General features: G+C 37.9%; 1 protein-coding gene across 2 annotated transcripts in view; it reads left to right on the top strand.

Annotated features, from left to right (window-relative positions):
* MORN1 (MORN repeat containing 1) overlaps nucleotides 1–14,087 on the top strand; it is a 182,908-nt gene that overhangs the window by 98,501 nt on the left and 70,320 nt on the right. For both annotated transcript variants that reach the window (XM_072425997.1, XM_072425996.1), the window contains exon 11: nucleotides 7,321–7,466. In XM_072425997.1, the coding sequence (XP_072282098.1) occupies nucleotides 7,321–7,466 (146 nt within the window). The remainder of the gene's footprint in view (nucleotides 1–7,320; nucleotides 7,467–14,087) is intronic.

The raw sequence follows: 14,087 nt of genomic DNA, 5'->3' as shown, positions 1-14,087 counted from the left end.
TCACAAGAGTAATGAAATTTAATAGAATGTTAACACAAAGGGAAGAAAAGAGGAAACCTATCCTTGAACCAAGCCAAACTTGTAAACATTTCATGACCAAGGTAGTTTGTAATCAGTAAGGGAAATAATATATGGAAGCAAGGCTTTGCTTTTTAAGTTTAATAAACATGCAGTAAAGCTAACTGTACACAGCATGGATCTCGAGCCAGTGGCTTAGGAGTTACATATGGTTCTTAGGTCGCTTTGATGTAGCTTGTAGTAGCCTCTCAGCAGGTGCCTAGTACCTGGCTGTCTAATCATTAGCTGCAACAGAAATCTCCCTTAGAGTAAATCTGTTATGATTAAAAGAGGAACCCAAGATGTGCACAAAAGAGCAGAAGCCAAAAAGTACTAGCAAAAACTGTTCATCCTGGCAAAGCCCCAAAAAACTTCCTATTAAATGTTGACAACCTAAAAAAAGAAATATAAACACAATCCTGCCTGTATCCCACAAAAAAATTATTGGGGTTTAATTGCCTTTCACCCTGAAATGGGTAAAATATTGTGAGATGCTTGTCCTTCCCAGAAGTCACCTTGAAATACATTCCAGTAGGTCTTCACCTCCCTGTATTTGATTGGGGTATATTGACATTTCTGACTCTTGCACTTAGTAACTCTAAATGTAAATTCAGAGCCTGGAAAATAAAATTCATGTACCACCGTTCCCACCAAGGAATTGTATAAATATACTTTTTAGGTTTAGATACGCTTTAATTGATTTTTTAGAAGAATTGTGGTCTTATCCAATAAAGGACTTTGTGCATTGTGATTTAAATCCTAACAAGAAATCCCAAAACACCCTATACTAATCTGACTACTCTTTCCATCAATGTATTTTTTGTGCCACTTCTTATATGGTAAGGTTCCTATGACTGGGAAGTCTCCTGGTGATCAATGGAAAAGAACCATCATAAAGTAATATTCTACATTTTTTAATACAGTTACATTATTGAAGTGGAGCTTTACTAACAGTGAAAGGATACAATCACCAACATAATAGCTTATATAGAAATTACCTAGTAATCTCATTTTCTCCTGTAAAGATCTCTATACAGATATCAAGAGAGTCCAAATTACTCAGTCATTAAAAAATAATGGCCCAATCATGGTACTTTTGTAACATTGTCTTCATAGGTATAACACAGTTATGGATGTTGTAATTTTCCTTCAAGTTAAATGAATATGAATGTATATTAACAGTGCTTTGTCAGTGTTTTTTATTGGTGTAAAACACACAGTATAGTTAGTCATACATAATTCAAAATTGTAAAAATAGTTTGATGTATATCTCAATTCTTTGAAATAATTGCTGCCTAAAGGATGTCTAATATGCCCCCCTTTCAAACAATGATTTGTATTTGATTTACCTGTCATAGGAAGTAATTTGGAAACAGTGATAAAGAGTGACTCTGCTAACAAATTTTTCAGCTAACAAAGGTTTTTTCCGCTGTGTTTTGCCTCGGCTAATGAAGATGAACTTGGCTAACGAATGCATTAGTGGATGCGTGATAACAAACTGCAGCCGCGTTGAGCTGAATTTTCATATAGTTTCTGCTAACGGAAATTTCAGCTAACAAGTGTGATTCCAGAACGGGGCAAGGTCCTATCCTCCTATGTCACTGTCTGTATCTATCTGTCATTTCCAACCCCTATTTAACCTCCTTAGCAGTAACCCCAAGTGTGACTCGGGGTAGAAAAAAGTTGCTGAAAGCTGTAACCCCGAGTTACACTCTGGGTAGGTAAACCTATTGGAGGGCTAGTAAATAAGTGCTTACCTGACCAGCCGGCGTCTTGCGTCGTCCATCGCCGCGATCCTGGTCTTCTTTCTTCTTCCTCCGGTGTCTTCTGCACACAATGAGTCATCGGAGGAGTTCCCGGTGACTTCGGCGCATGTATATAAATATATATATACATTTTATTTCATTTATTCTTTTTACATGATTTTTGATATTATTATATTATACTGTAAAATAATTTTTTATGAAAAACAATGTAGCGCTTTTAGACATATAAAACCGGAAAGAAATCTACTGCTGGGGAGGTTAATGTACAGCGCTGCATAATATGTTGGCGCAATAAAAAAACTGTTATTAATATTAATAATAATAATAATAACTCCGGAACTAATTATCTTCGTTAGCCGAGGTATCACTGTATTGCTGGATCAATAAAAATTATTAGGGTAAAGCAGGGTAAGTATACTAAAATAGAATGGGGAAGAATAGAGCTTCTGGGAATATTGTATTACTTTCTATTTCTTCTCCCAGTGATCACCAATTCCCCCATTTATGATACTGGTGTCACGGTGACAGAAAGTCTCTGTAAGTCAAAGTAAATCTCCTAAATGGGTAATAGACTAAAATAAAAATCAGAAATGCTAAGTCTTTGAAAAATAAAAAATAAAATTAGCTGAAATAAGGCTTTAACAACCTTTACCATGGTTTGGGCCTGATCATTTTAGGCTTGTATGGTGAGTTACCATACATTACACTGTATGGTGAGTGAAGAATGTCGCTTGTACTAGATAGTTACCTAAAATTATTTTTAAATGTAATTACCTAATAATTAAAGAGCTCCAGAAGGCAAAGGAAATGTGGCAATGGTTGGTAATAGAGGGAAGGATTTCTTTTTAGGGAAAACTGAATAGGCAAAATGACAGGTTTATTTTCTTGCTGTTGGATGCAGATGTTTAAAAGGGAATAAATCTCTCTGGGGAGTAAAGAAATCAATACACGTTGTCTCTTCAACTCTAAAAAGCACCTGGAATTCTGCAAGAAAAACTGAGATGTGTTCAGTGCCAAAAATTCACCTGGATTAGGCAACAAGCAATCCTTAAAGTCTATCGAGAAAACCCAAAACAACAAAATATTATATGGCGTAGCTTACAGTTTTAGATGTGGTGGGTTGCCTTTATTTTCAACTGATGATCTTGCAAGTAATACATTTTCTGTCCTAGGGTAACAAGGCTTACTCACCACACTAGATCAATGTAGGATCAGAGTTGTCACCACAGGGCAGGGCTACAGATATCTACTCACTGAGTGTAGGGGTACATTAATACCACTTACCCATAACAAACAGTTAATAGGAAAAACTTTAAAACTATAGTTGAAGCCACTAGAGCTAATTAAGGTGAACCCTACACCATTTGTTTAGGCATACCAAATATTAAAAAAACAGAAAGAAAGCTGCATGAGGTTCCTTTTATATACTAGTAGCCTAATCGTGGCATACAGCCTTGGCCAGTAAAGGGGGTGGGGGCAGTGATTATTATTATTATTACTACACAGTATTTATATAGCGCTGACATATTACGCAGCATATAAAGTCCATAGTCATGCCACAATCTAATGTGTGTACCAGAGCATGACTCGTGTCTTTCCCAACCATTAGGGGATCCCAAACAATACAACCAGCTTTGTGGCATTTTAAATCTCTGCAGCCTTTCAGCACATATCAATAGTGGTGAATAACTGCATTATTTGAAACAAACTTGTATAAAACAAACTTGTCTGTTTAAAGGTTTTAAAAAGCAAACATTTTTGGTAACAATATGAAGTTCATTTTAATGTTCCCAACTTTTTTATTGTAACATGAAAGAAATGGTAACATCTCCTTGGACAATGGAGTGCAATAGAATATTACAATTATGCCACCAGCAATTTGGTTCCTAGTCATTGCTCAGAGCATTAATAGTGCTACCTCAGCTAAAGCTAATGGTGGAATAGAATGTCCTTGTAGTTGTAAAATGCTTAACACTCTTTAAATGTATTGCAATTAGAAAATAAAGACCTTTCATGGAGAGAGATGATTCTGATTGTAATGAAATACGGTACTATAATTTAAGGTTCTTTTCTGCTGTGAATATTTAGGACCCATGATCATATTCTGCAGCAAGCCCACTTAGGGAATATGGCTTCTTAATTTTACCCCTTTGTTTATCTGTTTCAAATTTATTTGTTTTAAACTGAACTCCAGGTTGTTAGAAAAAAAAATGTATAGAATTATATATTTATTAAAGGCATTTTTAAAGCAGCTAGTGTAAGTATATGATTTTGTTGTAAGTTTTGCTTCCTGTAACCTCCTTCCTTCACACCTACTAGGAGACGTAAGGTTAGCATGAGAAGCTAATTTCAGACCTGCAGTGGACCGCAGCCGTCCGCCTTAAGCTGCGTACACACGTCAGATTTTTATCGCCCGATAATCGGCATCAGCCAGATATCGGGCGAAAATCTGGCGTGTGTACAGTCGGCGTCGTCCATCGTCTGAACGACCGTCCTGGCGGATCCACGGACGATGAACGACGACCGATCCTAATGAAAGGGAAGGGGGAGAGCGCGCAGCAGGGTGCCGCTCCGTCGCTCTCCCCCTCCCCTCTCCATAGAGCAGAACGGTGCTGTATGTACAGCACCGTTCATGCATCGTGTAGTCCTTTGTCGTTGGAAAGGATCGTGAAAGGATCGTGAAAGATGAGCTTTAGCCTCAGTCATTATCCTAGCAATCCTCATTTAACTGAATGGGAGCAGCTGGGAACCACTTTGTGCAGGCAGTTGTGGTGCATTACAGCAATGGTTGCTAAATGCAACATGGTGCTTCTGGCTGCCCTTAAATGGCCAGCCGCTTCCATTGACTTGAATGCAACCACCTGCAGCTCACAGCGGTTGGAAAGTGGTTGAAAGCTATTGCTGCTAGAGGACTGAGAAAGATCCATCAACATCCTAAAAACATTGGACTGCAGCAAACCATAACCTCACCTGCCCTCAGCCGCACTGAAGTGCCATGCAGGTTGAGGTTGAACTGTGGGTGATGTGCGAGTGGCTAATAACAGTGGTTTGTAACCGCAAGTCTAAAAGGGGCCTTAGACTCTAAACAAGTATTACTGATCTCCTCAGAGGTGTGCTGCTGTTCCTTCATTGGTCAAAAATGTGTTTGCTCATCTATTATTTCTGCAAAATGCACACTTAGACAAACTTCTGATCTGCAGCTGACCACAGCTCCTAAATGGGAGACATTTGTGCAGGCACATGCGCTGCTGTTGTAGTGCACTGCAGTTGCGGTTGCTAAATGAAACATGTTGCTTTTGGCTGCCAGCAGCTCGCATTGGTTTGAATGCAGCTGCCTTCAACCGCAGCTCGTAGTATGTAAGTACCGTATGTACTGTATAAGTAAGGTTTTAAACACAGTTGAGGAACATACAATAGCTGCCCAGTAAATGTGTGCATTGGGATGTGCTGTCAAACCCTGGGATTGCCAGAATCTTTGTTTGCTGAATGTTTTTTTATGTAAGCCTATAAAATGACAACCAAGTGTTCCCTGGTTATGAACACTCAGTATTTCTTGAAGGTGATCGAGTAATGGGTGATCACCAAACTTTTTTTCATAATTTCCTTTTGCTAAAGATATTTGTCAATGTTAAGTTTGCAGTGACATATATTTTTACATCTCAATCTGTCTTCATGTTGCCTTTGTAATTTGGTGCACATTAACAATGAGGAAGGAAAAAGGCAGTACAAAGGGCTAGTCAGGTATGTTTTACCGACAGAACATATTATTGAGAGCTTAGGGATGACCTCCTTATTATTAAGTGGCTCCTGTATGGTCCAGTAACTGGTTGTTGGGCTAGCACTGGACTATGCTGTGTCATTGCAAGCATTGTAGTCCCCAAGCAGGTCCAGGACATGGCTGTTGTATGTTGCAGAATGTCCTAATCTCACACTGGTTGAACAATAATACAAATAATTTGGCAGATCAAATGTATGAACTGTGTGGATTAGAAATATGTATTTAAAAGCTTGCCTGGAGTTCAGCTTTAACATATTTTTGTATACCAACCATGGAACAATTAATCTTTTTATCAAATGATTACAAGTTTTTACATTTTTCACATACCTCTATACCCACATGCAGTAAATCTGTTAACTGCCCTAAGGAATTGTTATTGTAGCGATAACATTATCAAGTGTTATTCACGCTGCGCTGCTGTATTTCTCACATACTAAAAAGGAGAGAATGGAATGGTATGATCTTTAACATCAGCTGCCAGTTTTAATATCTGTTTGTATTGGCAGAAAGGGCTAGAGGCAGCATATGGATGCAAAAGGTTATGCAGATCTAGTGTACCAATAAAGTAAAAAGAAGTTGAGATTTTGGCCAAAGAAACAGTTCAGGTTTTGGCTCTTGTTTGTAGCTTGTGTTTGAAAAATGACATCTGGAATATAGTTATTTGGAAGTCCTAAACTTTAGTTTTTCTTTTTATATGGGTTGTGATATTTGGGGGAACAAGGATCACTGCATCACACAGTACAGTCCAAAAAATTGAACACAAAACATCCTTTAGTGTACAATAAAGGAAAACTTTGCTTTTTTTTTAACAGAATTGATAACAAAACATAGGCAGCAAAACAAAGTCCCAACCTGGCAATAGTCCATGATAACTGTCTCAAACTCAGAGTTTGTTCCTCAGGAGAGCTTTAGGCTATGGACCCAGAGTCTGTGCTACAAACTCCACTGTCTGGTTTTCTCATCTAAGCACTTAGATCCACTGAAGCGTCTTCTAGGTCCCCTTGAGCCACACCTGGCTCCAGACTCCAACTCCATCCACCAATCTGAACATCAATTCTCTTTTATTGAAATTCGGCAGGTGCTGCAGAGCTGTCTCCAAAGCCTAGCCTGGGAATGGGATGGAGTGTTTGGTCCACCCATTCCATTTAATACACTCCAGACCTAGATCCTAAAAAATAATAAGCTGTAAAATTTAGGTTCTACCATTAACCACAGCCATATCCAGCACCTTTAACCTCTTCCCTAGGTAAATTAGAGGAAGATGCTGCCAAATGGCCACTAACTTTGGCATCTCACAACTTAAAATGTTTCAGGGCTTATGCAGTGCAAATACATTTCCATTCAATGTCATGACTACATTTGCACAGTAACACTCATGAAAATGTCCTTTTTGTCATCCGCTCAAAATCAGTTGCACGGTAGAATTCCTGAATTAAGATAGCAATACAGTCAAACCAAATATATAGAGCTGAATGGGCAAATCCAAATTTCAGTTTTATTTTTAGTGATTCAGGTTTCCAAAATTCCTCTGGGAGTCATTCAACAAAGGCTGTAGCAAAAAACAAAAAAAAAACAATGAAGTACACTGCTTTAGTAAACTGAATGCCATTTAGTTAGGTTTCAGGGTCACTTTTAATCAATAATAAAACCCCTGTTATGGCCTGATGTTTTCTTGTTCCTGTGAATAACACAACCTAATGTTTCCATGTTTTTCCAAAGAACATCCCAAGATTTTGATAAACGAAGAAGACATCTCTTTACCTCCTCCAAATAAAAGAGTTGAAATGGGCCAAGCTGTTTTTGAAGATGTTGTGTTTGGACCAACGCCATCACGATTCCTCCATCTTCTCGAAGATGCTGACAAGGTAAGCAATATCAGTAAATAGGCTACATGTCTTATCATCTTTCAAACTGGAATGAACATATTCGTGGAAAGCAACATTCTCCTGAATAAAATATAAGCTTTTGTTCGGGTGAGTACATCTCTCACAATTATTTATAAATACCTCCTTCCCCCGACCACGTATCAGAAAGCATGTGTCTTCAAGAGGAGAAAAAAAAGAATTGTGCTTTGAAGGAGGTCTGTGTGAAACAACATGGTTGTTTTTTTGTCCTGTTACCTACAAAGGATTATTCAGATAATAAACAGCAGACACATCACCACAGCAGTTGGCAGGTGTCAAAAAACAGATAATTGACTGAATGAGAACAAAGCAGAATTCACTACTTCTGTTTCTTTGAATAACAGCAAAAAAGACACATTTCACTAGCATGGATATTTCCTCTCTATTAGCCAAAGGAATAGGGAAGCACAATATTATCAGTATTTAAGGAATGTAGTCCATACGGCATTAAATTTTCCAATACATTTTTGGAAAGGTTCAGAATACAAATATACACAGCATTTGTATTAGCTTTAGGGCTATACAGGGTAATAGGGCTTTGCTCACCTAGCTCATGAACACCATTTCATAAAGGGTAACCAATGTCTCTGCTGCATAAATGATACATTAAGGTACCAAGTCATGTTCTACTGATGCTTTCAGATATTGTATATATGTATGCATATAAAGAAGATAACATAATTATTCCATTAAAAAAATTATAACCCAGAGCTCTGCACCCACTACTTCTTTTTTTGCATCCCAAGATGTTTGATATTTAGCTGCTGTTCAACCTGCTCCTTTAATCCTAAAACTTTCTGGACCTTGACACAGAACAGGACAGTTAAAAAAGATGCAGCACAGTAAGTAATACGCTTACTGTAATGATGTTACTTTTGCCCTCTCCTCCAATTAGCATGTTCCTTGTTCGCAAATTAACATGTAGGTTAATTCTGCTCCTCCATTCTTTCACAATCCAATTCTTTGGAAGAGGTTAATACCAGATCAGTTTGCATTCTAATATTGCTTTAATTTTAAAACATACATTCACCTATGTATTAAAGCAGAATGATAGAGGATTACCTCCTCTATCAAAATATTTACACTGTATACATGGACATCTCAGTGTATATTCTTGGCAATTACAGCCTCTGTTGGGTTGCAGGATTCATGCTTTGGGTGTCAAACCATTTGCTAAAATAATATTAGGTTTGGGCTTAATATGATAGAATATATTGTGTCTATTATATCTGCCTAGAGTTCAGTATGTCCATAGTCTAAATGCTTATTTTAGTTTTTGAGTAGAATAGGTAATGCTTAGAAACCAAGAAACTTTTACTAGGCAGATTTTTCTTCCCTTGCTGTCCTTAAAGTAGAGCAGGAAAATGAGTAGAAATCTCCATACTTTGGGGAAAATCCTCTCCTAGACGGGTGCCACCCAAACAATGTCCCTCCTAGACGATTTTGGTCCTATTGAGAAGGGTTATAAGATAAACAGAGGGGGTGAAGGTTTTGTTTGAACCCTACTTGGACCCTCTATATGGGCAATGTAATGTAGAGCTTGCAGTTGGGGGCAGTGTCACTTGGGCACACACACAGTAGTTGTATCATTAGTGGCCATGCAAGGGCCGAAGAGGACAACATGGACCGACGGTGACTGGCAGGATCCTGGACTTGTCATCGCTGCAGAACACATGCAAAGAGGTAAGTCTGTGCTATAATATGCAAATATATTTTTCATACTTGCTGATACGGCAGAAGCTCACTACTCACTAATGTGTTCAGTTCTGATTTAACTAGCATTCACCAGACTGCTAAATGGGAGCATGTTACTCTAAGCAACCAATCACATAATACTTTTCAATTAAAGCAAGCCATTTATTTGTTCCTGAAGACAGCAATTCCCCTATAACTGTTTTTTGCCTACATTATGTGTAGTAAAAATACATTTCTGTTTTTTGATGTAGATAAAGCATTGTACTTCATTAACTAGAAATCAGTTTCACTGCAATATACGATACAAGTAACTTTTTCTAGGGTACACACCATTTCCTATAGAGAAAAGAAAGTTGTAGTAAACATAATATTTCTAATATCCTGGACTGCACATTGCATTCAGCAATGAACCTGCTGACCACCCCTCATTTTATCTTAATATGCTCCTTTTCCCAGGGGATTTCTTCCCTACGCACTTTGATGATGCCTAATATGTATGATTTATTGCACAGAGAAGGGGTTATTGTCAGGAAAGTATGTGACAATTATTGAACTCCAGACTACATTGCACTTATCTCCTAATAAATCTTGTAATGAGTAGCTATCAATTCACATAACACTAGACTTCAGTATTCATGGTAAGGCTGGTCATTGAAAGGTGGTCTTATTGTTTATATGCATTTGTTTTATTTGTCAGGAATAGCATGAATCTTTACCTGCTACAACTGTGACTGTTGTAAATTATGTTTCTCCAAAACATGTGATATTGTTAGTTGTATTTAATGGAAAATACCTGACATATCATTTATAGTGCGAAACTTAGGGGTAGAGTTGTCCAGGCTTGAATTTCTTTAGTGGCCTGTGTTAATAGGGTTTTGTTTGCTTATACTGTGGGGTTCTGTGGGCATGCAAACCCTTAGGTAACCTTTTAATATTATTGTTGTTTTTTTTTATTACTTTTTTATAAACAATTTTTTGGGAGGAGGGCCTGGCAGTAAAGACTGAATGGCAAACCTGCAGCCACCTGGAATACATACATATTGTATTCTAGGAGGCTGCAAGTTGCTCTAGATATGCGCAGAAAGGGCTTTCCTAAAATGTAATAAAAAATGCTGATTTCAGGTATCTGTAGTGAGATTGGCACATTTTTATTACACTTTCATTAAGGGGAATCACCCGATTTCACACCTGTGCAAAGCAAGATCGATTGACGTAAGAAGAGAATTCCGAAAGAAGATGGCAGCGCCCAATGTCCTGTCCACATCGGAAAGAAGAAGAAAGACAGGGCGGTGCGGGACCTATTGGACTTGTTTTGCGGAGGTATCGAGGACTTTACACCTATAAAGGTAAGTGGTAGGGAAGTTCAGCTTTATTTGGTGTGTTCAATGCATTTCCAGAAAAAATCCTGGCTGCACACTAAAAAGGTCAAAAACAAACTTTTGTATAAAATAGCAAGCTATTGAAAATATGAGTCACGTCAAAATTATTTTCAGAGAAATGTTGCAATAACTTGAAAAATATACTCACCGAACATACACAGGTTTAACGTTTTTGGAAAATACACATCAAGAAACAGCTGTGAAGGAAACCGAGCATCACCTGATGGGCTGGGAACAACAATGGAACGCTTGATGCATTCATTGGATTTAAGCTGTCATCCTTGACTATATCGACTTGTTTCATAACCATGTTATCACAAGCTGATCCAAATTTGTGCTTCTTTGAATCCTATGTAATGCCTTCTAGGCATCATGGTTCATGAAGCACAGCAATGAACACAGGGGATACAAATATAATCAGATTATTGGTGTTGTGCAACAAGGCTTTATGTGCTTTTGTAGTTAAAGTTTTGTCGCTTGACTTTGAGTTTCTTATTTGTAAGTCATGGTAATAAAGGATCGTTATTGGGATACTTTAATAATGTGATCTGTTCTTTGCCATGTCCTTCTTGCATATTGGTTTACAAGCCTACTCCTGTCAATGAACCACCACCACTGATCCCCTGGTCCAGATGTTTGCTTTCTGTATATAGTAAAATTGTAATGAAGATCTAGGAATCTTGGCTTGTGTGTGGCCACTAAAATAGGAGATGAAAACTTATTAAAGAAAGCCCATACACAAGTGAATACAAGCAGCAAACGTGTTTTTTTTTCATATTAATTTTACAGTGCAAATAAAATCATTTACATTACTACCAGACAACCTAAAAACATAAGCCCCATACAGATGTCTGATAGACATCAGATGTTTTTTTGCTGGAAACAATTTTTCATGATCATTTCCAGTAACAGATGAACTAATGAGTGCTGTACACATGGTGAGGGCTGGGGAAGGAAGACAAACAAGAGGCACCCCTTTGTGTTCCCCTTCATAGGAGTGCACAGAGGTCATTCCTATTCAGTCATTCATCAATCCACCTGAAATTGATCAGAGAATGATGTCGGAAGATTACTTTACACGTCTGATTTTTGAGAAAAAGAACAAGCTTTGATGAGAAGTGCTATGATAGAGATCTGTAAACTGTGAGGATTTAAAGAGCATTAGAATGGAAATGAAAGATAGATGCAGAAAAATATGAACAAGTCGAAATAGAGATAATGTTATGAATTGAAAAAATGTACAGTAAATTGATAGATGGGTGGATACAGAGATAGATATTTAGAGAAGCAGAGAGATTCAAAGAGCTAGATTATCATGAGATAGCTATATAGGGATAGACAGATTAACAGTAGTACACAGACATCAGTAGATACATTTCTTTTTTTCGGGGGGGGGGGGGGGCGATGTGGATCCACTTTTAAATTCCTCTTTCACACCTATAGTACACTGGGGAACATTTTTTGGTATGCTCACTCTGAAAGTGCAGTTAGTTTTTTTTCTATCACGTCAGGTTTTTTCTCTACTGCTTATACTAATGCGATTACTACAGCATGGATTTGTATAAGCTATTCATTTACATGCAAGACAGTGTGGTCAGAGGTTGTGCGTTGCTCTACGTAGTGAATAAGCAAAATTTATTTTTCTACTTACACACATACTTCCTTTCTTTCAGATCATGTCTGGCTCTGCTGCTCTCGTTGTAAGTGCCTAAACAACCCTGATTCATTTTGTTATATCTATGGCAGTTTCACCATTCTCAGTCAAAGGGCGAACATCAGCACATTGGTAGAGCAAGCCTATTTGGGATATTTCAAAATTAAACTTGGTGATCAAGATAAGTCTTGGGCCCCTCATAAGGTGTGCAAACATTGTGTTGAGGGTTTACGGATGTGGAAATGTGGGAACACATGATAAGATGCCATTTGGTATACCTATGGTTTGGCGAGAGCCAGAAGATCATTTCAGTGACTTACTTTTGTATAATGAAAACTTCAGGATATAACAAGAAAAATAACTGTAACATAGATTATCCTAGTCTACCATCAGTTATACGCCCAGTGGCTCATTCAGATGAAATCCCAGTGCCTGTTTTTGTTACACTATCCTTTCTTGAAGAACATGATTATGGTGATGAACTAGGTGACAACAATGATGAAGAGTTTGAAGAGGACTCTGTTCGTAAGGGATTTGATCAGCATGATGTAAGTGATTTGGCACATGATTTGGGACAATCGAAGAAGGCTTCAGAACTCCTAGCATCAAGACTGCGTGAGAAAAACTTACTTGAAAAAAGAACAAAGGTATCGTACTTTTGAACCAGGGAAATTGCATTTCTGCAGTACTTTAGAAATGACGGTGGCTTTCTGTATTGCCATAACACACCTGGTTTAATGGAGGAATTGGGAATTCCAATCTGTAACTCAGCTTAATGGCGACTATTTATCGATAGCTGAAAGCAGAGCTTAAAGTGTGCCCTACTTTTCAATAGCAATATATTTGGGTCAGTCCCAATTGGCCATTCAGTTTCTCTTTGTGAAGATAATGCAGACATAAAGAGAGTCATTGAGTTGTTGCAATATCACCAACACAATTGGGTCATCTGTGTTGACCTTAAAATGGTATGATTCCTTCTTAGTCAGCAACGCGGATACACCAAGTATCCCAGTTATCTGTGCATGTGGGAAAACAAAGCTCGATAGAGGTAATGGCTAGAAAGGAATTGGCCTCCAAGACTTGCCATAAAACCAGGTGATCCAAACATTCTACATAAGCCATTTGTTGATAACAAGAATATTATATTGCCGCCTCTGTACATGAAACTGGGTCTGATGAAGCAGTTCGTTAACGCTTTGCCAACTGAAGGAGACTGTTTAAGTACCTAATTTTGGCATTTCCTAGCCTGTCATTTGAAAAAATAAAGGCTGGTGTGTTTGATGGTCCACAGATTCAGCAGCTCATCAGAGATGAACATTTCATCAGGACAATGTCGAAAAGAATGCTTGGTTATCATTCAAAGCCATTGTCAAGGACTTTCTTGGAAACACACAAGCAAATAATTACAAAGAAATTGTCCAAAAAGTCTTGGAGAGCTACAAAATGCTTGGTTGCAACATGAGCATGAAGGCGCATTTTCCACATAGCCATCTTTCTAACTTCCCGGAAAACCTTGGTGCAGTCAGTGATGAGCAAGGTGAATGTTTCCACCAAGAATTGAAGGTCATGGAAGGACGGTATCAGGGTAGATGGGATGTACATATGATGGCTGACTATTGTTGGAGCATCCAGCGGAATTGTCCTAACACTGAACACTCCAGGAAAAGCTATAAGCGTAAATTTTTACCTTAACTGTTTACCCTATTAATTTGCAAATTTTTTACTGTAAAAAAAAATGTCATAGAGTAACAATAAATCCTTTGTATGAACAAGAGAAATTTAAATAAACCCTACATTCAAGTTTTTATTTCATTATTTTTTCATTGTATGTAACATTTGTATGTTTTTTGACAA

This window comes from Pyxicephalus adspersus, chromosome 11 (genome assembly GCF_032062135.1).
Source record: "Pyxicephalus adspersus chromosome 11, UCB_Pads_2.0, whole genome shotgun sequence".
In the NCBI taxonomy this organism is placed as follows: domain Eukaryota; kingdom Metazoa; phylum Chordata; class Amphibia; order Anura; family Pyxicephalidae; genus Pyxicephalus; species Pyxicephalus adspersus.
Note: the sequence above shows the minus strand (reverse complement) of the source record. Positions and strands in the feature narration are given on the sequence as shown.